Source organism: Eurytemora carolleeae, unplaced genomic scaffold, assembly GCF_000591075.1.
Source record: "Eurytemora carolleeae unplaced genomic scaffold, Eaff_2.0 scaffold607, whole genome shotgun sequence".
Taxonomy (NCBI): Eukaryota; Metazoa; Arthropoda; class Copepoda; order Calanoida; family Temoridae; genus Eurytemora; species Eurytemora carolleeae.
In genome coordinates this window covers 115,026-141,811 of record NW_019396492.1, presented here as the reverse complement: position 1 = coordinate 141,811, position 26,786 = coordinate 115,026, and the positions used below count along the sequence as shown (strand labels likewise).

Here is a 26,786-nt window from a genome sequence, read left to right as displayed (position 1 = left end):
TATTGTCAATTAATAACTATCATATTAAATTAATTTGATCCCTGAAAACACTGACATCAATAAATCTGAAACCCTAATAACATAAGTATTGTATTAAACATCATTTATACTTGAAATCAAAAATATACAAAATACAAATCACATACAATCTTATGTATAGGGTTGTTAATCAGGTTGGTTCGTTCCTGAGGGTTCATCAAAAAAGTTTTACAAATTTCAAAATTGTTTAATCTAAAGATTTGTTTTTCATACACTTTGTCAAATTTTGACCCCGAGAAAAGATATTTACAAAAACGATAGTTATTATTGGCTCGTTCTTCATCATATTTTCTCTTTGAATAAAAATATTGCAATGTTTAATAAAAGCAAACTTTTAACAGAATTTAGTTTAAAATGATGAAAGTTTTTAAGAAAGGAACCAAACCGATGAACAACCCTATCTTTTTATTCCCATTTCACCTTTAATTAGAAACATAATTTTATCACAGCTTGTTTGATTGATTAATTGATATCCGTCTTCAGATCTATTTAACTAAACATTTCACAATTGCATTCAACTTTACAGCTATATTTTCTTCTTTTTATTTTTGTTCAGATACGACATTTAATTTCTGTGCAGATCCAAGCTTTTCGTCAATATTAAATCCCATTAGATCCTTCCTAGTGAGTATACCGACCACCCTGTTCTCATCGTCTACTAGAGTCAGGTGACGCAGTCCTATTTACTACATGTTAAAATCATATTTTTATATACAGGGTGTCCCACGAAATATGGCAGTAGCAAGATAATTTTAAAGTCGTCTTTGATCTTTGGATTTATTTGAGACATTCAGTCGTCCACCTGCTTTCACATGTATGATTCTTAAAATAATAACAAAAGCAAAATTCTCCTAGTCCTGGAATTTACAAAATGAGGTTCCGTCTTTCTGATGCTGTCAATATTACCAAAGATATTGAGAATTTCGTTCATATTTCAATTTGTTTTAAATAAACCCGAAATTCTCAAAATCTGAACAAATTTAAACATATCTCCGGTAATATTATGAGCACAAAAAAGGCAGACCACATTTTGGAAATGCCAATACTAGGGGTATTTTGTGACTATTAACTCTAGAATTTTATTTCTAAAATTTGGTTTACCGATGAATAACGTAGTTATTTCAAAAATAAAAGACGACCTTCAAGTCGTCTTGCTACTGTCATGTTTCGTGGGACACCCTGAATTTTAATTTATGTTTACCTAGAGTTCTAAATATGAGATAAGTTCTCTGGAAGCTAAATCTCTCCGGGAGTACAAGAGCACTCTTGTTTATAAACCGTCTGAGGTCTAGACTAGAACTGGTTCTCTCCCAAACTAGTTCTGTCTGGTTTAACAGCTCGGAGCTCAGCTTTGGATCACTTAGCTTGTGTCCACGCATCTGGTTAAACTCGGAAAATTTAACCTGAATAAAGAAAAAAATGTTTCTTGATGTTTTCTAACAAACCCGGATAATCATACCTTCAAATCTAATCCATCCTTGTTCAGAACTGGTTCCCTGGTGAGACCTTTACAGAGGAGAGTCATCAGTTGAAACCTTGTAATTAAGCCTAGAAAACGTCCTTGCTCTGATACTATCGGAAACCCACCGTGTTCCGTCTCTCGGAGGATTTTTACAATCTTACCGAGGTTTTCAACCTCCCGGAGACAGTGGACGGGATGCTTCATCACGTGCTTAGCGGAGAAGTTCTCCAGGTGTACAGGTTTTCCGTCCTCCTTGTATACCGGAGTATGATCCAGGAATGGAATACATCTGAGTTCCAGCTGAGAATGATAGATGGAGTGGGTGAAGAAATCTCCAACCCACTTGGCGAACATGATCGTTGTGATGATGAGAAGAAGAAACTGAATATCATTCGTGATCTCAACCATTATAACTGCCAGCGATATGGTAAGCCTGGATACCCCAGCAAAGAATGAGACTGCTCCAAGAAGAGCGAATGCACCAGGATCCATCCAGTCCCAGGTATCGGTTCTTACTCCAAATATGTCCACAGTAACTCGTCCGAGCAGTCTTCCGTACAGACCACCTGGATCAGGTATGTTTAGATTACACTGTGGCCCATACAACTTTGTAATGAGAAGACGACTGTTAGACATTTATATAATGCGAATAATGATATAGGCATTAAACACAGCAATTGTGCAGTTTTCGCAGACCCATTTTGTTGATTTTAAGGGTACTGGTGAAGTTTTTTTTTTGCTTCAGTACGACACCAATTACATAATAATTACTATTCCACAGTTTTATGGGCCCTATAACTGTATGTTTATAGTTTACCTATAAGAAGCATAGGAACCACTATTCCGCATGATATTTGTGTGCCCGAGGCCCAGCAGGCGAGGAAGAAGTAGATGATAAGGAAGACGATTAGAGCTGAATATCCGAACTCTAGGTGGGTATTCCGGGAGAATAAATGCTGGATTGCTTTCTCTCCAGTCACAAAAAACAGGGTTGCTGCCTTTATGCAGTGCACTTGAAACAAAACAATTCATATAGAGCGAAAAAATAAATTTTCTAGAAGAAGGTATTTTTTATCCAAATATAATTTTTAAATAATATTTATTCATAAATTCAGGGAGGCAGAAATAAAGTGGATCCTCATCAAAACAGATTCCAGTTTGTGATACAAATTTACCACATTGACGTCATGCAATTTTAAAAAGAAGCAATAGATGGTGGCCATCTCTTTAATATCTTAAATTGAGTGATCAATCATTTTTCCTCAAAGGAATTGAGTCTTTGCCACAAACTCTGATTTTCTTATTCCCATATCTTTGCAACCCAATTTCGTAGACCTTAGATAATTCAAACTATGAATGATGTTAGATCTGTTGATCAAAGTTTGAAATATCAGTGGAGAACACAATTGGGTTGCAAAGGGATTACAAAATTAGAGTTCCTTTAAATGTGACCACATTGGATTTCGAGATTAAACACTCGAGATTAACTATCTGTGCACATACGTTCCTCATTGTAGGAACCATTGATGAGTTGGGTTCCGTTTCCTAGATTAATCTGTTCCCAGGGACACGTGTAGTGTTCCACGTTCGGTTTGGTTACTCCTAAGTTTGCAATATTTCCAACACGTGCCGGTAAACAAACCCTCTCACCAGAGTTATCCTAAACAATGGATATATTTCTTCTTGAAAATAAGTTTAAAATAATTTCCCAAGATGTTATCAAGAAGGTAGCGAAAAAAAAACATTTGTTTTTATCACTGAATTTCACCTTTTGGGAAATTAATCAATTTCAGAGGAAAAGTATTAAGACAACGTAATAAACGTAATAAAGCGTTAAGTTAAAATCCTCATGTTTTTTATGTTATTTTCCTTCAAAACTTCCAAAAAAAATTCACCCTCGAAGTTTTATTTAGGTTGTTGGATTTCGTTAAAAGTTTTATTTTAGATTGAGATAAAAATTCAAACGAAAAGATATCGAGATTATTTTTTATTGTTTATTAACCTACCGTGACTGTTTGATCAAGTAGACAGTTCATCTGTGTACAAGGGAACATGGCAGGGACAAAAACAGATAGAAGACAGGTTAGGAGAAGGATCAGGACGGGTTCAGCTATTTTCATCAATTGTAAATATCTAGAAAATAAGTAATGAAGGATCAAGTTAAATCGATAAATATTTACGTTATTTATGTTTTGCCTTGGGTTGGATTTTAGGGTATAAACCTTCTCCTGATCCTATTTGGGTTGGGTTGGGTATTTTGGCCTGAACCTTCTCCCTGGTCTTATTCAGGTTGTCCCCTGAAACCTTATCCTGGTCCTATGTACATATAGTTTGTTTTCTACCTAGGTTGGATATCTTGACCTGAAACCTTCTCTTGGTTTAAATAGCTTGTATTCTACCTTGGGTTGGAAAGGATGACATGACACATTCTCTTGGTTTATATAGATTGTATTCTACCATGGGTTGAATAGGATGACATGAAACCTTCTCCTGGTCCTTTTTATAGGGTCTATCATAGGTTGGACAACTTTACCCAAACCTTCTCCTAATCCTATATATAGATTGTATTCTACCTTGGGTGGGATAGGATGACCTGAAACCTTCTCCTGGTCCTTAATATAGGTCCTCTACCTTGGGTTGGATATCTAGAACTAAAACCTTGTCTTGGTTTATATAGATTGTATTCTACCTTGGGTTGGATAGGATGACATGAAACCTGTTCCTGGTCCTTTATATTGGCTCTACCTTGGGTTAGATATCTAGAACTAAAACCTTCTCTTGGTGTATATAGTTTGCATTCTACCTTGGGTTGGATGGGATGACATGAAACCTGTTCCTGGTCCTTTATATAGGCTTTACCTTAGGTTGGATATCTAGAACTAAAACCTTCTCTTGGTTTATATAGATTGTATTCTACCTTGGGTTGGATATCTAGAACTAAAACCTTCTCTTAGTTTGTATTCTACCTTGGGTTGGATAGGATGACCTGAAACCTTCACCTTGTCCTTTATATAGGGTCTATCATAGGTTGGATACCATTACCCAAACCTTCTCCTAATCCTATAAATAGATTATAATCTACCTTGGGTTGGGTATCTTGGCTTGAACCCTTCTCCTGATCTTGGCAATTTGCAGGTTTAAAGAGATGAAGAGAGAACCCAGTAAACCTCCCAGAACCCCAAGAATTATGCTGGGAATGATGGCAAGAATGTTCATGTCGATACCGTTCTCTATCTGGAAGATGATATAACGCTTGGTCGTGAACTGTCCGAACCCTGTAGCAAAACAAATCTTGAGATTTTGTTCCTTGATGATTTCAAATTGTCTGATAAACATGGAACACATCAATGACTAAAAGTAATACTGCCCATTTCACTTAATAGTTTGATTTTAAATCTACTGGTTAACAACAATAAATACACAAAAGTCAGCTTAAAGGGACTGTAAAGGAAAAATAAATAGGGGGTATAGGCTGAAACCTAACCATTTTAGGAGTTGATCGAGACCCATGAGAGTTCTATCTAAAATTCCGTCTCGAGAAATATAAAACTGTGTGAAATGTATACGAACACTTATATATAAAATGTTGTTTAAAAATCGTAAGTTTAAACAGATCATATTCAGCAAATACACAACCAATCTGAAAACGACGATATCCCAGAGGAGCCTGAGGTTTGCTCCTATTATTATTTGAATTTATAATTGATATTATTATTTATACGTCCGTATCACGTGACCAGAACTCCCACCAATAACAGTGCAGTATACTAGTCACGTGATACTGACGGAGACACAGTTTTATATCAATTTCTCGAGACATGAACCTCAGATAGAACTCTTATGGGTCTCGATCAACAAATGCACAGGTTTCAGCCTATTCCAGTATACAGTGAGAACAAGAAAACAGTGTCTTGAGGTCTTCTTTTATTTTAATCATGAAATTATGCTGAGGATTCCGCAATTTTAGACTAAACTTTTTCTTGTACCTCAACATATTTACATATTAAATAATTGATAACATTTGCAGATTACAAGATTTTCAATGTTTTCTAAATCTTACTGTAGATTTTTATAAAAAATGTTTAAAATTTCAAAATTAGTAGATTTGTTCGTTCCTCCGGTGTACTTGAATCCGGAGAAGGCGGAGTTGAAGAGATCCGTGGTGAAGGCGCTAACCATGCTGCAGAAAAAGATCTGCCAGGACATCTTCATGTTCCAGAAGGATGACACCTCCTCCATTGCGAAGAGAAGTCCACCCACCGGAGCACCAAACGCAGACGATATACCTTAAAAATGTTTCATAAAACCGCCAGCTGGGTTACACAAAACATTAATCTCACTTAAAGGAGATTTTTCATTTTGTTTACCGTCACATTATGCTATTTATATTATACAAATCGCTCTAGCTGCCGAAAAGTCGGTTGGGTACTTCAAATGAATCTCGAAGTTTTAGTCAAGAATGAGACTTCAGAAACGACTGCTCATTTTAAAATTCATAATTCTCTACTTTTTTAGCGTTTGAAGATTGTATTTGGTGCAAACCTTCAGATGGTGACATTACCCAATACCCAGTAAAGAAAAATCTGATAAAAACGGAAAATTACAATGGTCACCCACTCCTACTTTCTCTGTCAACATGTATATAATCTGTTGAAAAGGTGACCTGCAGCAGCACCAGCTGTTATAAAGATTACCTACAGCAGCACCAGCTTTTATAAAGATTACCTGCAGCAGCACCAGCTGTTATAAAGATTACCTACAGCAGCACCAGCTTTTATAAAGATTACCTGCAGCAGCACCAGCTGTTTTGAAGATTACCGACAGCAGCACCAGCTGTTATAAAGATGACCTGCAGCAGCACCAGCTGTTATAAAGATTACCTGCAGCAACACCAGCTGTTATAAAGATTACCTGCAGCAACACCAGCAGTTATAAAGATTACCTGCAGCAGCCCCACCTGTTATAAAGATTACCTGCAGCAGCACCAGCCGTTATAAAGATTACCTGCAGCAGCCCCAGCTGTTATAAAGATTACCTGCAGCAGCACCTGCTGTTATAAAGATTACCTGCAGTAGCACCAGCTGTCATAAAGATTACCTGTAGCAGCACTAGCTGTTATAAAGATTACCTGCTGCTGCACCAGCTGTTATAAAGATTACCTGCAGCAGCACCATCTATTATAAAGATTACCTGCAGCAGAACCAGCTATTATAAAGATTACCTGCAGCAGCACCAGCTGTTATAAAGATTACCTGCAGCAGCACCAGCTGTAATAAGATTACCTGCAGTAGCACCAGCTGTTATAAATATTACCTGCAGCAGCACCAGCTGTTATAAAGATTACCTGCAGCAGCAACAGCTGTTATAAAGATTACCTGCTGCAGCACCAGCTGTTATAAAGTTTCTCCTGTCTTCGGTATTTCTAAAAGAGAAAAAAAATAAGTTGTCTTTTAGGGGTTGCAACATAATAGAAGACCCATATTTCAAAGTTCAATGAAGTTCTGAATTTTTAAAATTTACGATATTTTTACAATCCTTCTTTATCTTATTATAAAACTTCGATGAAATGTATTAATGTTACAATTTTGTGCGTTCTCTATAATGTCTTATCTCTACATTACGTTCTCAAAGTGAATCCTAAATATTAATGCGTATTTTTGATTTAATCAAAATCCTCACTTAAAATTGCATTTCACTTCCGTTCAGATTTAAGTTAACATGAAACCTGAGATTCTGATCTAATTTTTTCAATCCTAATCAAGAAGGTTTGGATAGTTTTTAAACCTGAATCTTGTGAAGAATGGAAAACTTATTCCCAGGGTTTTGCTTTGAAACTGAGATATTCCAGCTCCTACCATACTACCCATATGGATCATAGGACCCTCCGGACCTAGATATTATTATTATTATTATATGTAATTATTATTATAATTATTATTGTCATTATTATTATTTTTAAGAGCACAGGAAATGAATTTGACAAGGAAAGTTTTAAAGTTGAAAATATGCCTGAAATATAAGGTATTTAACTGATATGAAAAAAAAACAGTTTTTTAATATTTCTAGTTTTAAGTTTGTTCTGATCAAACCATGTCATTAACAGTTTCCAATTTCAAAATTAAAATAAAAGTATAATCTAAATAATTACATATACGGTTTAAGACAACTCTGGTTCTTAAAGTGCTATTTTTCAATGTTTAACAAGTTTGTCAATATATACAACTGAAGACATTTCAGGGGATACATTAATTCGCTGTAGTGGAGTAAACTAAAGGTTTACTCTTTTTCTTGTGTTGAAAGTTTGACCAAAGCAAACAATACTTTTTATGGTTTCTAATTTCAAAATAAGATAAGATTAATGTAAGACTCAACAAACCAAGGTATGCACACTCTGACGCAAAAATCGAGCAGTATTTTGCAATAAATGCAATTTAAACTCAAGCTAGAAACAAGCGCCTTGCATTTTTAATATGTTTATGTCTAGGGCTACATAAAAGTTAGCGTAAGTTGGTGAGGTAAAACCAGTCTTTGTGACACTTTAAAGTCGAATCTGTCCAAAAATGTTAAGACTTACTTTCAGGGAAGAAGAGTCTCAAAGTCTGATCAAAGTGTTCTTTAGGAGAAAAAATAGTTCCTGGATACCTGATCATAGTTCCGTTCAGAAAACCAATTAGTTCCTGGATACCTAATCATAGTTCCGTTTAGGAGAACAAATAGTTCCTGGATACCTGATCATAGTTCCGTTTAGGAAACCAAATAGTCCTGGATACATGAGTATAGTTTCGTTTAGGAAACCAATTAGTTCTGGATACCTGATCATAGTTCCGTTTAGGAAACCAATTAGTCCTGAATACCTGATCATAGTTCCGTTTAGGAAGCCAATTAGTTCCGGGAGTCCGGACCCGGCTGCACTAGGACGTAAGAAGACGACTATACAGGTACTCCCTAAATAATCCGAAGTACAAACTAAGAAATATGGATGTTACATACTCAACACTCAACTATACAGATGTACATCAGGTTGGTATACTGGTCATTTGAGTTTTTGTTGATTACTTTTAAGAAAGATAAAATCAGCATGATATTTACAATACACTATGGAGGACGTCGTGCCGATCTCCAATAACACAAGGAAGTTTTCTGGAGTATATATTTAACTGATAACAATATCAAAAGAACTGGGTAAAATATGTCGGAATAAATCACATTGTTCTAAACGAGAGATGCAGCGCAGGATTCTCAACTCTTTTCTTTGTTCACGGCCTTTGTGTAAGGAGGCCGCCAGGTCTCGTCTTCCACAGTACCCCCCCCCCCCGCGTAGAGGCCGGAGGTTGACCGGAGGATAAGCGTCTAGTCTTCTATTATCACTGGAGTAAGTTTAAAAACCACTTTTTTCCTCCTAGGAAATATCACAGTCGAGGCTGCGGCTGGATTCTGGAACAGGAGGAAGATCAGGTGGAACCCTACGAGGAGGACGTCCATGACGAGTTGGTTTGGCTGGTTTCTCTTCATCAGAGGTAATAGCTGGTTTCAATCTCTGCACAGAAACCACCTCTACTCGATTACCAACCTGGAGACGGAAGGTTCTCTGGGATCGACCGAGAACTTTATAAGGTCCTTCATACAGAGGAGATAGAGGGGGAACATGTCCATCTCTGCGTACCAAAACCATGGGACAAGTTGTCAGAGATATTGGAACCTGCTGAGAAAGCTCTGGAACTTCTGGAGTGTTGTGACGAGCAGGTACTGGACGAAAACCTGACATTGAGTTTTTAAGATCCTCGTAGAACTGTTTTGAAGGAGGATCCTGACTCTGTAAGAACTGATGAGGGAGGACCAGATCTGAACCATAAACAGCCTCCGAAGGAGATGAGGCTGAATCCTCTCTTGGAGCAGAACGGAGACCCAAAAGAACCCAAGGTAAATGATTGTACCAATCAGCAGCTGCCAACCGAGCTCGTAGAGAGTTTTTAAGCTGTCTGTGGAATCTTTCAACCATCCCATTTGCTTGTGGATGAAAAGCTGTGGTTTTTCTGTGAACGATACCGAGCAAGGAACAGATTGCTGACCACAGAGGAGGAGGTGAATTGAGCTCCTCTGTCACTCGTGATAATTGCTGGAACTCCAAACCTTGCAATCCAACCGTGGAACAAGGTAGAGGCACACTCTGTTGCTGAAATACCCTGGAGTGGGAATGCTTCCGGCCAGCTAGTAGATCTGTCCACACAGGTCAACAAGTACGTGAAACCTTGAGAAGGAGGTAGGGGACCAACTAAATCTACATGAATATTTGAAAATCTTTGAAACGGAACAAGGATTTTTTCCGGTCGGAGCTGAACATGACAGAGAACTTTTCCACGCTGGCAGGAAATGCATGCACGACACCAATTTCTCACGTCATTGGCTAGTCCACGCCAGACAAATCTTGATGATATTAATCTCCTAGAGGCTCTTGTCCCTGGATGAGATAAGCTGTGTAGAGCGGAGAATATCTTGAAAGGTTGAGAAGCAGGTACTAGTGGACGGAGAACCTGCGTTCTAGCATCACAGAGTAAAAAACCATTCTTAACAGGTACAGAGACGAGGCGGAGAGAGGGAGAACTCTGTAGTCGGAGAATCTCTGGACAAGAACGTTGGTCTGATGCTAGTTCTTCAAAATTAATACCTTTGGCTGAGGTTAGAAAGGGAGAGGGTAGAGAAGAATCTGTCACCTCCACACCTCCGACACCTGACCACCAGGGGGATGGGCAAAAGGCGGATGACAAAGGGAAGGGGGATGGGAAGGAGGAGATGGACGGGAAGGGGAAGGGGGATGGGAAGGAGGATGGGAAGGAGGAGATGGACGGGAAAGATTATCTGCTACAACATTGGCGGATCCTGGAGTATGGTGAATATCACTGGTAAACTCTGATATATAAGATAACTGGCGTTGTTGGCGTGCTGACCAGGGCGGAGAAACTCGGAACAGGGCAGAAATCAGGGGGAGATGATCTGTATTGATGTGGAACTTTCCACCTTCTAGCTCGAAACGGAAATGACGTAGGGCGAGAAAAACCCCCAACAACTCTCTGTCAAAGGTGGAATATCTTTGCTGGGTGGCTGAGAGTTTGGCGGAGAAGAAGGCTAGAGGTCTCCAATTGGATTTCTCATGCTGTTGCAGGACTGCTCCAACCTGTGAGGCGGAAGCATCTGTCACAAGGGAAACTTCGGCGGACAGAGAAGGGTGAGTCAATGGAACGGCGGAGGAAAGGGCGGACTTGGCTTTCTCGAAGGATTCCTGATGAGTTTCTGACCAGTTTAATGATTTAGGGTTCCCAGCCAGGGCATCTGTGAGCGGACGGAGAATCTTCGCAATACCTGGAAGAAACCTCCTGTAGAAATTGACCATGCCAAGGAATCTTTGCAAGGAACGGACATCTTGAGGAGGAGGCAGCTGGAGTAGTGATTCAACATGCCGGCGGAGCGGGACAATTCCTGTGGCTGTAATCTTGTGACCGAGATAATCTATTTCTGGAAGAGCAAAACTGCATTTATCGAGGTTGATGACCAGGCCATTCTGCACTAGGAGTTCCAGTACAACTCGGAGATGTTTCAGGTGAAGACCTCGTCCACGGCTCGCCACCAGAATGTCATCAAAGTAAATAAAGACGAAAGGTAAACCTTTAAAGATCCGGTCCATGAGACGTTGAAAGGTCTGTGCAGCATTCTTCAATCCGAAGGGCATGGATAGGAACTCGAATAAACCGAAAGGCGTAACTATGGCGGTTTTACAAATATCTTCACTGTTCATGGGTACTTGATGATAACCCTTCACTAAATCCAGCTTTGAAAAAACTGTACAATGTTTCAAATTGTTTGTGAAATCACGGATATTTGGCAAAGGATAACGATCAGGCTTTGTCACGTTGTTCAAATGGTGATAATCGCCGCAAGGACGCCAAGAACCATCTGGTTTAGGAACCATGTGTAATGGAGAGGCCCAGGGGCTGTCAGAACGTCGTATAATTCCTGCCTCTTCCATCTTGCGAAACTCAGCTTTTGCAGACTCTAACTTTGCTTGATCCAATCTTGGGCAAACAGCGGTTGACCTTCAGTCTCTATGACGTGTTCTACCTTGTGAGCAGGAAGTTGACCAGGTTGACGAGGTTCCCATGCAGCTGGGAATTCTTTCAGAAGGGAGGCAACATCAGGAGCAAGTTTGAAAACTGAAGCAACGGCGGGATTGGCGGTTGACATGACTGGAGCGGAAAGAGGTTTCATAGATGCACGTTCCAGAACCTGTCGTTTAGAAGCATCCACCAGAAGGTTGAATTCAGCCAGGAAATCAGCCCCCAGAATAGGACGATCAACATCTGCCAGTAGAAATGAAAACTGAAAACGGCGGTTACCAAATTGGAGCGGGATAGTTCTAGAACCCCAAGCTTTGGTAGGACGACCATCAGCCATCAGTAGACGAGGACCTGTGGGAGCAGCTGATGAATGGTGTGGAAAAACTGAGCGTGATGCACCTGTGTCGACCAAAAAGTTGCGGTTGGAGAGGATATCCTGGAGGTAGATGAGAAAACCGCCGACGGGAAGACTGTTTAATTCCTCCTTCTCCCGTCGGCTCTGGAATTTCCCTGGAAACTGCATGGAGGGCGGCTGTTATTCGCAGATTTTCCAAACCGTTTGTGAAAATAGCATTCACCTGCACCAGCTGGACCCGGAGCCTGGCTTTGTCGGACAGGAGAAACACTTGAACGTTCCCTTCCTCGAGCACGAGAAGGAGAGGTAGAAGCTGCAGCTAGGAGAGGATCAACTGCTTGTGCTCTACGAGCATCCCATAACTTATCTGCATGTAAAGCCATCTTGCTAGGATTCTTGAAATCCTTGGCCACCAGGTGGTCTCTCATCTCTACAGGTAACCTCTCAAGGAAGAGACCAAGAAACAGGCTACCTGGTACTTCATCTTCAGGGAGTAAGGCCAGCATGGCGTCCATCAAAGCTGTGGGGCGGCGGTCACCTAACGCAGGATGGGGAATAACTTTGGACACCCTCTGCCAGCGAGACAAGGTGTAAGAGGATACCAGCTTCTGTTTCAGATCCTCATAGGGTGTAGAGGATGTAGCAGACGAACTAAGTATCAGGCCACGTACGGACACCATGATGTTCTGCGGGAGTTTCTGTATAACATGATCAAACTTTGTTCTCGATTGTGTAATCTGAGCATTACGGAATGCAGACTCGGCATGAATGAACCAGAGATCAGGATCGTCGGACCAGAAATCCGGAAGTTTGACGGCTACCTTTGTAACGTAGTGAGCAGCAGGGGCTGAAAGATTTCCATCATCTTCACTCATTTTGATAGGAATCGCTCGTTCTCCTTCGCGTTGACAGAATTTACTCGTTCTCCCTTGTGTTGATAGAATTCAGGAACACCGTAGTTATGTTCAAGGTCGGGGTCACCAATATGGAGGACGTCGTGCCGATCTCCAATAACACAAGGAAGTTTTCTGGAGTATATATTTAACTGATAACAATAACAAAAGAACTGGGTAAAATATGTCGGAATAAATCACATTGTTCTAAACGAGAGATGCAGCGTCTTCCACAACACATTACAAACATTTAAAGGAGTGTTCTCGAAAAACAAAAAAGGGTAACGATTGATACCTAATTAGTAGCAAAAGATTGGTAAGAACATTTTTAAAACTACCCGATTTTTTATTTCAGATTTAGTTTTAATTATGAAACAAAATGAAAAGCATTTTCCTTCCAGTGTAACATTTCCGCGGAAAAGGTGTTTAAATTCATGAATTTACCTGTAAGAAATATAAGACTGTATCCAGTAACCCAGATCCATGCTGCTCCGTAATTAATATTTCCATGCTCCAGCAAGGTCTTAGCATAGCTCCACTAAACCCAGGGCTTTTCATTGCTTTTAACTCCGCAGAGGAACTGAACTCTGGCAAAAAATAGGATTTTCAAATCCCTTTTATCTTTGCAACCTAGTGTCGTAAACATTTGACTTCAGGTTGCAAAGGTTATGAAACTAGAACCTATCTATTGCGAGTGTTTAGTTCGTATGCATGGTGATTAATTGAATATTTCATATTTATGATGGAAAATATTTATTATAAACGAGGTGAGGTATACTTGTAATAATTATTTAAAAGTAATTTGTTTTGTTTTTTTAAACTTTTTAACGTTTTTGAAACCAACCCGGTTTTTTTCGAGAATAAAGTTAAGTATAGTTTAGAATTCTTAAATTAACTCCAAAAGGCTAAAAAAATACAATGACTACTTTCAACCCTTAAAACGTCCATATTTTTGAAAAACACTGTATTTTTATTATTATTATTTGCTGCATGTTATACTTTACACAAACAATTAAGTTATATTAACCCTAGAGTTTGATGGATAAAGTCGTGTTTCAGGATATTTATAATTTATTATTTTCTTAATGAGGAATCCATGTCAATTTATTCAATAAGCAACAAATTAATTAAAAACCTTGTCGCGACATAATAATTTTTATAATAATTTATAAAAATATTTGACATAGTTTTTTAGAATATTCAAATATAATGTTTGAAGGCTAAAAATGTATAGTTTATTCAAAAGCTCATGTTCCTTAGTGTCTGCTATTAAATCAATAACTTGATGAAGAAGAAATCCTGAAAAAATAAGATTTTGAAAATCAAATTTTCCTATCCCTATATATATCTTTGCAACCCAATGTCGTTTACCTTTGATATTTTGAACTATGAACTCTGTTAAATCAAGTTTGAAATGTTAAAGGTTCACCCCATCCGGTTGCAGAAATATAGAGATAAGAAAATTTGAGTTTGCAGCAAGAACTCAGTTCTTTTAGTGTTAACTTTTTTGTATTTTAAAAAAAGGCCATGAATCTATTTCAAAAGAAAGTCGTCACATTGGTGTTTCACAAAGACATTAGTTCCAAATAATGATTATTTGGCGTCAAACCTTCTAGAAATCCAACGTATGGACCCGCTACGTATAGCAACATGGCGTATTTTCCGGGAGAACATTTTTTTATATTTTTGAAAAATTAAATTATCAATGTATAATAAATATAATCCTTTTATTTAAATGGTAAAACGGAATTTTATGAAATCATATTAGCATTACTGGAGAACTTTTTTTATACTTTTCAGAATTTTTGCCAAACCTAAAATGTACGTATTAAACTATTTTGCTCCTTTAATGTCTAGGTTATTTTAAAAAAAAATAGAAATTATGATAATGATAATGATAAGCTACAATATTTTACAAAAACGTTTAATTTTTCGAAAATATGAAAAAATGTTCTCCCGGAAAATACGCCATGTTGCTATACGTAGCGGGTCCATACGTTGGATTTCTATAAGATTTGACGCCGATTATTTTTTCTATTGGGAAGAAGTGGAGTGGTTTGTTTTATCCTAGTTTCAAATACGACTAGATATTTTCATTGGAATCAGCTTTTAACAATCCTTAATAATTTAACCTTTTCCTTGTGACGTCATCGTTCACGTGTAAATCTATGTCTAATTTTAGATAGATAGAAAGTTCATCATTTATATTTGTCTAAAGCAAAATTACATGAAACAATATAGAAGTTTACAATTTAAAAATATTACTCTTTTATCTGGATAAAGCATTTTATGATTAACAGGGTTTGCCAAAAAGACAGGTGCCGTACAAGACTTTAGCATTAGTATAGTTTAGTTATGCAGAGGTGGTTTTCAGAAATGTAGTCTCTTGGTCGCAGTCTAGTGTTTTTCGTTTTCTAAAAATTTGTTATGATGAAAGCACTGCAAGGTTGATAGATTATCGCACATTGCTTTAAAACCAACACTGGGTTTGCAGAACTTATGCAGTTTCTTTGCTTTGTTTGATGGTGAGATATATATGTAAAAAAATGTCCGTTTAATTTCTGTATATTTTCAGGAGTGTGAACAGTTTATTTTAAAAAAATCTATTTTTTTTAAAACTGGGAATGGTATTTATCTGGATCCAGCGAATTGTAATAATAAAAGTTAAAAAATAATTTAATTATGATTCATTAATATTTTTCATTTTTTGAGACTATTCCCTTTTTGTATTTTCTGCAGTGAATTACAAGTATAAAGTGTTGAAATTAATTATGCAATAAACATCAAATGAAAGTGAGGAACAAAAGTTGAGTGTATACACAAAAAAGCTCCAAGACCTTGAATAAATATTTATATATTTTGTCAAGGTAAATATATGACCTAGTTATTGCAGTAAATTAATTCAAAGATTAATAAAAACAAACTTTTCAATGACGCAGGATTCAAAACATTAAACTAAATTTAGTTTTTAACATTATTTGAAAACAAAAGTTTTTAATCTTTTTTTTAAATGCACTGAATTCCTTTTAAATTTTGAATTTTTAAAAAAAGAAAATGATTAATCATGAAAACGATGTCTAGATACATATTGTCTATACTTCTTTTAATACTAATTGACATGCAAGGTTCAACTTAAATAAGTTTTTAACCTACATATTAATCACAAGAAATTTTATATTTGGCGCCAATTTTTATTTTAATATTTCTGAAATCCATTGGCACGGTAATACCTATCTTCTTTAATTTTTGAACAAACATTAATCAAGTATGACATTTTCAACAAGATGTTTTAATTTTACCTGTGACCCCGACAATAAAACCAATAATGCCCATCATGACCCATCTATCCCACTCTCTGTAAGCAGGCTGACCCTCCAGCCAGTCCAGGTAAACCCTACTGTCAGGAGGAAAATAATCCTTAACATTAAAATAGATTTTATTTTGGATTTTAAAAAAAATGGCTGACTTTATCAGGAAACCAAAATTAACTCAAACTTTAAAGTTGCACGAGCCGAATAAAACTTTACTTATCAAACTTTTATTAAGTTTCAGGGTTAAATCAAAAGTTTTAAAAAGTTGTTCATTTATTAGAACAAATTAATTGATTTTATATTGAAAATTAAATAATTCATCAATTAATAAAGTTCTAATTAATGTTATCGATATTTACAAGGACATATAATTATTTCCCTTACATGTACATTGTACAATGTTCATAGTACAAACCTCTGAATTGTAGCTTTGAAGTATATTTCTTTCCTGTACAGTGTACTGATGGTTTACTGTTGTACCATGGAGATCTTTTAAAACCTCAAACGGTGAATCATCAACCTGTACATAAACATGTACATTGTACACTTAAACCTTAGTTTGTCAATTTTTAGTCAGTTTTCAGTTTTCATTGTATAGTTTACAGTTTACAGTTTTCAGTTGATATTTTACAGTTTACAGTTTTTAGTTGATAGTTTACAGTTTACAGTTTACAGTTTTCATTGTATAGTTTATAGTTTTCATTGTATAGTTTACAGTTTACAGTTTTCAGTTGATAGTTTACTCTTTACAGTTTTCAGTTTACAGTTTATAGTTAACAGTTTTCATTGTATAGTTTACAGTTTACAGTTTATAGTTTTCATTGTATAGTTTACAGTACTGAAATTACAGTTTATCGTGTACAGTGTACAGTTTATAGTGCAGATTTAACAGTGTTAAACTAATCAACTATACCTTAACCCATTCTTCATCATGATGTAGGTTCAACCCATCAACCTCATCTTCAACCTGTCCTAGATCCTGTTCATGCTCAATCCGTCTCTGAATCTGCTCCAATTCAACCCGTCCTGAATCTTGATCTAGTTTAATCTGTCCTTGAATCTTCATCAGTTCAATCCGTCCTAGATCCTGCTCATCTTCAATCCGTCCTTGAATCTGGTCATCTTTAATACGTATTTGACTATGATTATATCCAACACTTCCAGTATCTTGCTCTAGGTCAATTCGTCTCTGAATCTGCTCCAGCTCAGTCCGTTCTTGAACATGATCAAGTCCAACCTGTCCTTGATCCTGCTCATTTTCTGTTCTCAGATCTCTAGATGGAACCACATCATCCAAGCTCAGTATTTCTAAAAACAAGATCGGGATTGAATTCGCAGATTGTTGAAATAATGTTGTTTACAAACTGTGATTATTGTTTACAAAGAAACCCGTCCCAGGGCAGTCTAGATAGTGGCATAAATAGATTCACAGCGGTTCCTTTCTAACCCACATTCAAGTATGAATGCTGTAGATATATTTGTTTTCTATCTAAAAATCGCGTTCTAAAAGAACGCTAAAACGAATAAGAAAATGGTTGAAATTCTTACATTTTTTCACAAAAAAAGAATATATATATATCTTTAAACGCTTGTCAGAGGTAGGTTTGATTGTCACTGTTTTACAATTATTGATACGAATTGAAAAATTAAAAGGTCCTCAAAAATAATGTTTACAGTCCCTTTAAAGTTGGTTTAATTGTGAGATATTGTAAATTAACCAGGAATCCCCGGCTCATATCTTTGTTTACACTATAAAGTGTACTGCAGTTTCTGAGAGGAGCATAAACAAAGCTCAGCCTGAGCATTACTCAGTTTGTTTACATTCCCATCATTACACTTGTTTGTAAACAAAGCTATGGGTTTATTACATAGACTATAAGATGTACACAGACTGCTCATAAGTTATAAGTTATATAATGGATAGGCTAAGCAGAACTAAAGTTGTACCAGCACGACATGCTACATTTCCAGGAAAGGTTTTTGACTGCCATCTAACGGCAATTTTTTAAAGTAATAGTCTAACTTTTAACATAAAACATAAAATTTATGAATTTAGTCTATTTGTGAAGGTTTTGTATTTCGTATCCAAAGGATCCTTAAATATCCCTGAATATAGACGTCTGTTTATTAGTCGTGTACTCCAGTTGTACACAATGGAACCTGTTGTGGAAAATATCGCAGTTTCCAGCCTTTAATAGATCTCTGTACTTTCTTATCATTTTTTTTTCCTCGACCTGGACGATGTTCTGATAATCCAGGCTCAGGTTCCAACATTGTAAATTCTTATTTTCCCATTTTCTAGATCTTAAACGTCATAAACATATTACTAAGTATAACAAGATAAATATTTAATATTTTCTACATACGAGATTTTCCTAATTCGTTTTTATTAGACTAAAAGTTTGGAAATGAGAACATGACGTTTCTAAATATAAATATTTTTTAGATGGTTTTTCAACCTCTTAACGTTTTAATTCTGTCGGGTACAATAAACACCTAGGGTTAAAAGAGTCATATTTGAATGCAAAACAAAATATTTTTCTCGAAAAAAACACACAGAAAACTTAGATGGTATAAGAACAAAATTGAATATTGTGCAATGAGCATATACATACTTTGCATGATGGTTAAATGTTTGCTCAAGTTTTAGCTAGTTTACTTCATGTGCATATATACTACTCTAATAATCTCTATGGTCCATGCCACACTATGCTCCAGTGTGAGTATTCTGAAGGTTAGGGACAAAGGGTCTGTGTACACTATTCACTGTGACGTATTAGAACCGCTAGGAACTATTTTTTCAAAACAATAACAAACATTGTAAACAATAGTCCACATTTTACCGACCGGACTTATTACTGTTTATTTACCTTAAACGTACCAGTACCAGAGCTGGATCTCTATATCCACTGTGGACACTTTAGATTTTCTGCTTAATCCTCTCTTTTGGATATCCTGGGTAATGATCGGATCCTTAGTTAATGAAAACGACACTCTAGTTGGTTGAATTTTATGAATATAAAAAAAAATTACACTAATCTGTAGATTAACAAAAAAGGAGATCAAACGCTGATCTTGATATTCACAATTCTGAAGTTTTCCGCGCTGAGCGTTCTTAATACGTCACAGTAAAAATACGCAAACCCTATCCCCCTCACCTTCCATCTAATCACTTTGATCTCATTGACGAAATCAGGTTAATTCACCACAATCATATCAGTTCAAGGATTCATATCAAACTGAAATTAAACCCTATTCAACTACATACCTAGTCCTACATAGGGGTAACCCACAAAGGATGAGACTTCAGAGACGATTGTGCGGAATTTGTTTAGTCCGTTTTCTTGCGTTAGGGGTTCCTTGTAGGCCAAAACTGACTTAAATTTCTGTGCTTAATCATTTAGTAAACCACCAAAATATTCAATTGAATGCAGAAACCAAAAATCTAAATTCAAATCGTCATATTTTTTAGTGTTTTGGGTCTTCTTTACAGTCTCATCCTTTGTGGGTAACACTATATATAATGAACACTTTAAATAAATTTTTCATAACAACGTTTTGTTTAAATTGTATTTTTTTGGGACATACCGCATAATATAGATAATTAGAAGAAGATAATAGAAATTGAAGATTTCTATTTCAAAAGTAAAATATAAACAATAAGTTAAAAATTTAAATTTAAAACTATCCAAGTCAATCTATAACATGCAAATATTCGAGCGAATCAATTATTGATTATGAAGAAACTTTCGAAAACGGTGAAACAAAAAATCTTATTAAATAAGAAAGCTTTTGCTTTTGCTCATATATATATTTGTATATATGTTAGCTTTAGCTGGCCAAACGGATTGACCAAAATAGCTGAATCGATTTTTTTTTCAAAAATCAATTTTAATTTTCAAATTAAGATTTTTTCTTTAAAATTTCAATTTTTTCAATTTTTCACTTTAGCTAGTATATTATATTTTGAATTCAACTGATTAAATTAGACGCATTCCGTGTACCCTAGTCCAGGGTGTGACTTGTTAACTATTTTTGCTTCAAATATATGGTCCTGAACCTAGTTTCTAAGTTATAGTGAAATTTTTCAGCTAGAAAAATAAGGATATTCCCGTCATTCCTAATCAGGCAAAAGTTACGCTACACATGGAAGGTCACTTGAAATAACGTTAACAGTCCCTGTAATAAAAAAATACTATTTTTAACCTTGATGGGTTCAAAAACCCAAAAAATCCTTAGGTAAAAAATATAAATAATTGTTTTCAATATAATTCAACAACATTCCTTCTTTTGTGAAATATTATTTGATTTTTTATGAAAATCACGAAATGTCAGCGTAAATTGTAACTTTATATAAATACAATTAATTATTTATAAGATCTGTAAGACGAAAAAGATTCAGTGAATTTCAGTTGGCGCACGGTGATGCTAGATTTGCGTATTTTGATTGGGTTAGATTTGTTTACGTTGATTAGATTAGCGTACGTTTCTTAAGTTGGATTTGGGTACGTTGATTTGGTTGGATTTGGGTACGTTGATTGAGCTGGATTTGCATAAGTTGATTGGATTGGATTTTCGTACGTTAACAGGGTTGGATAAAACATAAAATGTTAATTCCGCAAACCTATTTAATTATTTACACAAATTGTTTAATCCAGCTATTAAGCTTTTTATCAAACATGCAAAAAAATTAGATTTTTCCTTTTTGGGGATTTCTCAATATTTAATGGTAACTAGCTGAAGTGCCCGTCGTTGCCCGTGTGGGTTTCCTCAAGTTCAACAATGGTCTCGCCGTTTGGCAAGCTATAGCTAATATATTAATAAATATGAGCAAAGGGCTATATTATATAGATAACCTAAGGTTTAACCTTTCTCCGGATAATTACAATGTTAATATCTAACCAAACAGTCTAACTTTTGATATGTATTTACATAAAAACCTCTAATTTCACAAAACTATCATACTATTTTGTTATAGTTACTTCTAGCTGTGAAGTTTCTAACTGTATAATTCCTCCCACTAGTTTATATAGTTTGTGGTTACATTACATTATCTTTTCTCCAGGTACAGGGAACAGTAAAGACGGACAATCTATTCTTCAGGTTTAAGGTACAAGATAGACGGACAATCTATTCTCCAGGTTTAAGGTACAAGATAGACGGACAATCTATTCTCCAGGTTTAAGGTACAAGATAGACGGACAATCTATTCTCCAGGTTGAAGGTACAAGATAGACGGACAATCTATTCTCCAGGTTTAAGGTACAGTATAGACGGATAATCTATTCTCCAGGTTTAGGGAACAATATAGACGGATAATCTATTCTCCAGGTTTAAGGTACAATATAGACGGACAATCTATTCTCCAGGTTTTGGGAACAGTATAGACGGACAATCTACTCTCCAGGTTTGGGGAACAATATAGACGGATAATCTATTCTCCAGGTTTAGGGAACAATATAGACGGATAATCTATTCTCCAGGTTTAAGGTACAATATAGACCGACAATCTACTCTCCAGGTTTAGGGAACAATATGGACGGACAATCTGTTATCCTGGTTTAGAAAAACAGTATAGCCGGACAATCTATTCTCCAGGTTTAAGGAACAGTATGGACGGACAATCTATTCTCAAGGTACAGGGATCAGTAGGACGGGATAACTTAAGATATTAGCTGCGGCTATTTACATAGTACTCAATATTTAAAACTTTGATAAAAAATAAACGGAATTGTAAAAACGAAGTAATCGGGTTACCTTTACTCTTTAGAAGCGTAAATCAACATCATTATTGACTTCAATATTTTCTATAAAACTGCCCCCCACGCTTCTTTTTCTCTCTCCAAAAAATAATAAAAAGATGAGGGAGTTTTTAGCTATTTTCCCCCTTTCCACATAATCTGTATTTAAGAATCCAGATTTTGTTTCTAAATGTTTTAAGTGGTTCTGAACCATCATTAGTTTTCTCTTCTTTAGAAACATTTGGGATTTGTTTAAATATAAATTCTTTTTTCTCTTTCTCTCTCTACTCTTCATATTTATGTATTTATTAACAGAATATCATATATTTTTATTTGAATAAAATCTTTTGATTATCACTGTATTTCATTTGGATTAAGGTGGTTAGATTTTTGGTAGTTTAGGTATTGTTATCATTGGGTTACTAGCAGCTAGAGCTCTTCGTCCTTCAGTCTTGTAATCAAAGGTGCAGGCGTGTGTCTCCGGGTGCCTATGGAGAGCACAGAACTGTCCTTCACATCTACAGGAGAAACTAGAAGTTAGAGTTAACTTCTTCCTGCAATCTGAAACCTTGCACCGAGGTTTAGAAGATTTTTTCTTCTTTGGTCCGCTTAGAGGTCTGGTTTGGAAGGTTCGGTTATTGCTTTCTCCTGAGCGGGGAGTTCGAGGGGATTTAAAACCTTTTGGGGAAGCTAAAACTCGAGGAGTTTTAGCCGCAGAGTTTACTGCACGGGAGAGTTTACCTCTTCTACTATTAAGAAGTCTTCTTCCCATACCTCTGGGACCCGGAGATGAGTTTCTCAGATTTGAAAGGTTGGCTGTGTATGAATGCTCTAGGGGGTTGTTAATACTGTAGGGTTGAGGTTGGGTCGAAGTATCCCATACAACTTCTTCATCAGGCAAAGGCACTTTGAAATTATCACTGAGGTTTCCATTTCTTTGATCATCGATAACTGTTTTAATATCAAGGTCTGACATGGAGCTTCGCTCTCTCCTGCGTCTTGGTTTAAACTCGGATTCAACTAAACTTTTGTTAAGTCTTTCTCCGAGATCTATTGACGATTGAGATGCGTTTAGTAATCTATTGTGTTCTCTGGCAGGTTGATCTTTCACAAATAAGTCATAACAATCTTCGTCTTGGGTTCCAGAAACTCTACGTCTCCGACTCCGTGTAGTCGGAACCCTTGTGTTTTGTCTCCGGGTCGGATTATAACCCTCATTCTCATCATTCCTATTCAGTTCCTTTATATCCAAGGATATAAGTTTAGAGGAGGATTTGCTGGAAGAAGGTTTGGCAATACTTCTTCTTCCCTGGGTTGGATGAAGAACGGATTGACGTTGTGGAACAGGGTTTCCAAAAACAAATGTAGCCGGGGAACCTCGCTTCGACTCCGGAGGAGTGTCGGAGAATTGAATACTCTGTTCCTGTCTAAATTTCATTTCTGGAAAAATATTATTATTTTGACCAAGTCCCGTATTTTTGGCGGGTTTTCTACCCAGTTCTGTTATTGTTGTTATCTCCGTTTCTCGTCCTGAACCTTGTCTGCTCCCACCCCACCTGCTGGATAGGTTTCTTTCTCCGGAGATAGAAGGAAGATTCATAGAATCTATATCAGGAAGAAGATTATCATGAGATATTTTCCTCCGGACCTGAGATTTATTTACGCCTAAACTTCCCATTTTATTTTTCAGATCTTGCATTTTACTCATTGTGTTCGCATTCTCCTGGATCCTCTGTTGTACATCAGGATCATCCTGCTCCGCAAACAGGTTTCGGATTGAGGATCCACTCCAGGAATCAGAGAGTGGAGAATACGATCCGTCCGGTCTCTCCAGCACATGGTAGAGATTGATCTCATCTCCTTCTCGGAACACAAGAACAGTAACGTGTCCTCCTTCAGGGATCTGTCCTAGAAGGTCTTCTTTGTTTCTCTCCACAGCGTCCTGGATTTCACGAGCAGTTTCTTCAGGAAGAGATATTCTTCTTGTGTTAATGGGTCCACCGCGCATGGCCAGGACGAGTTTTAAAGTTGCTCCGTCAGGTACATCACAATCCTGCAGGGTTGAATTATTCGGTAGCTCCAGGTTATTAAAGAGTAGATGCTGCTGGTTCACTGGAATACCCTCAAGCTGCTGAAGCTTTGCTTTGATAGCAATCACGGTTTCTCCTGGAGATATTCTCATCTCGAAACTAGTCCCGGTCAAGGTTTCGATGAAAAGGTAGAGGAAATCTCCTCCAGAGGAAAAATATCCGGACTGATCAAACTCCGAGTCAAATTCTTCATCGGAGAGGTTGGAATCCGACATTATCATTTCCCTCTCCCCCACCCTCAACCCTCTCTGCTCTAGCTACCTCATTGCAATAGGTTTGACAGGTTTGATTTATCAGATAGTGAATCGATTGCTAAACTTTACAGGTTTCACACCTTATTCACATTCTACCGGAAATTGTTCTATTTTACCGGATCTAGTAATACAAGTGTCTTTGTTCTCTCAAAATTGAAAGGTTCTCCATACCCTGAGAAACCCTCTTCGATTCCGTGTACTCCAAGTACTGGGTTTAACTGAGAAAGCTGTGACCTTGTTGTCTTGTTCTAGTAAACTAAAACTCTGTGGAATTCCAACCAACGGAGGTTTCAGTGCACTCTAAAGGTAGAGCAGGTAATCCTTCCTACTAATCAGACCACAACGGAGTAATTAACCAAACCTCATCTTACTCTTTGTAAAGCTACGAATTCTAAAACATTTTAATTTCCCACATTTTGCGAAATTTTAACCTTTCCTGTTTTAAATCTAAACATGTGAACTTTGTTTGTTTAGAGAAGGATTTCTCCAACTTTTTACTGCAATAATACACTTTCAAGCTAGCTGCTTATTCTAGCACCCACCCCCTAAAAAGAAACATTGTTAAGCTCTTCTTAATAATAAAGCTTAACTTTGGTGGACTTTCATTATTATTTACGTTTTTGCTGTAATAAATCTACTTAATTAATTTCTGTTCACTACTCTCTACTACTTTTATCATCAATCCTTCTTACACAATTAAAGTTTAATGAATTTCCCTTTGTTCTAAATTTCTTAGGATTTTAAGTTTAAAAAAATAAGTATTGGAGGTAAGTGTGAAAACGTAAAAAAGCCTCTTTTTTGGGATGCTTTGGAAACTGACCTAGAGGACACAAAACAAAAGGGTTTCTGAAAAAATTGTTAATGTTAGAAAACCCTTCTGTCAGTTTCCTCTATGTCGGATTGAAAATATACAGGGTGAGTAAAAAAAACCGGGATTATCGATGTTATTCACAAAGTTTTCGAAATTGTGGATTACATTGATCTAAAATCTATTTTTCTTATTCCTATATCTTTGCAATCTGATGGTGTGAACCTTTGATACTTAAAACTTAGATAATTTGATCCAACAGAATTAAAATTTTGAAATATCTAAGGTCTACGACATTGGGTTGAAAAGATATAGGTATCAGAAAATCAGAGTTTGTGGCAAAGACTTGATTGATTGGTTGATAATTGATTTGATAACAATTTGATTCCACTTCCATTTTGCGAATAATTGATCAATATGTGAGAACTTAATCTATCTAATGGTAAAATTGTAACTTTTTCTTCTTATTTCTGTCCAATAATGATTTCTTGTCTTTTAAACTATAATTTTTCTGGTGACATAAATAAATTGTGCAAAGTGCTTAAAATTTAATATATTTAGTATTTAGTTTACTATATACATTCACCTTTGCTAAACAAATATAATCACATGTGTAGTAATATTTATTGTGAAATGTAGCGCACTGAAATAAACATTTAATAATGATTTAAAAGGCTGACTAATGATTAATAAAAAGCATTTAGACTAAATAAATATAGAAAGCTAAAGATATTTCATCTAGATTATTTCTTCTTATTGGATGAAAACTATATAATAAAGCTCTTCGTTCATATATATATTTATATATAGTATTTTCAACTTTTTCAGTTTAAATATACATTTTAGATGTTTAAGTATATTTCTTCCAAGACAAAATGTTTCATGGGTCTAACCCAATCATCAGTTGGAAAAAAATTTATATATATATATATTCCCTATTGCCGGCTGACATTTTTTTTAGGGTACCCATGGCCGGGTCCCAGGGGTGACATAGCTAAATATTTTTGTTTTAATTCCACGGTCAATACCGGTCATTTAAGCAGAAATTATGGTTCAAGCGCGGGTATATTATAACAATATAATTCAGGGCAACGCCGGGCACTCCAGCTATTAATACACATATCTTAAATGTTTCCTACAAAAATGTTTTTAAGAATGTAAGAATGATTAACAAGAATGTATACTTATTTGTCTTTGCAACTTATTATTGGTGATATTAAACCAAAATAAAGTTGACTGATAAGTCTCTGGCAAGGGTTAAGGTACAATTTTGGAGATGTATAAAAGTTACCAATGATCAATTTTTTTCAAACTTCAAATATTAAGAGACCTCTGCGAGACATTATATAATCAGTAATTTTTAGACTCTGTTAACCTCCGTGTGCGGAGCACTGTAAGGTCATAAAGTTTGGAGTTTACACTTTTAAAATCACCTTAACTTTTTTTGATATTTGAGTTATCGATCTAATTTTAACGTCATCAAATAGGTAATGAAAAAAGGCTTTAATTGTTTTTTTTTCATGAAATAATCGATAAAATTAATTTTATTGTTTGATATTTTCCAATAAAAAACACGGAGGTCTACAGAGTCTAAAAATTACTGATTATGCAAATGTCTCAATAGGTCTCTTAATTTTAAAAGTTTGAAAAAAATCAAAGATGGCGCCGACTAGGGGTGGCTGATTTCATATGGACTGAACCCATTGTATTTTCAAGATTATATC

General features: G+C 36.1%; 2 protein-coding genes across 2 annotated transcripts; both read right to left on the bottom strand.

The window, feature by feature from the left end:
- Positions 1–77: 77 nt before the first annotated feature.
- LOC111704284 (chloride channel protein C-like) lies at positions 78–18,475 on the bottom strand. The gene is given in 17 exon segments (XM_023476493.1): positions 78–718; positions 1,241–1,442; positions 1,499–2,067; positions 2,319–2,499; positions 3,009–3,161; positions 3,508–3,634; positions 4,584–4,776; positions 5,617–5,787; positions 6,877–6,923; positions 7,286–7,510; positions 8,356–8,446; positions 13,303–13,396; positions 14,114–14,157; positions 16,158–16,275; positions 16,585–16,689; positions 17,083–17,477; positions 18,404–18,475. Coding segments are annotated over 17 exon segments (2,892 nt in total). The 5' UTR covers positions 18,444–18,475; the 3' UTR covers positions 78–581.
- Positions 18,476–22,270: 3,795 nt separating this feature from the next.
- Positions 22,271–24,716, bottom strand: LOC111704273 (AN1-type zinc finger protein 4). The gene has a single exon (XM_023476476.1). It carries the CDS (start codon positions 24,219–24,221, stop codon positions 22,293–22,295), a length of 1,929 nt encoding a protein of 642 aa, XP_023332244.1. The 5' UTR covers positions 24,222–24,716; the 3' UTR covers positions 22,271–22,292.
- Between the last annotated feature and the right edge of the window lie 2,070 nt (positions 24,717–26,786).

Bases quoted from the DNA above. Each gene is read 5' to 3' on its own strand.
- LOC111704273 (XM_023476476.1), bottom strand. From the start codon at position 24,221: ATGATAATGTCGGATTCCAACCTCTCCGATGAAGAATTTGACTCGGAG.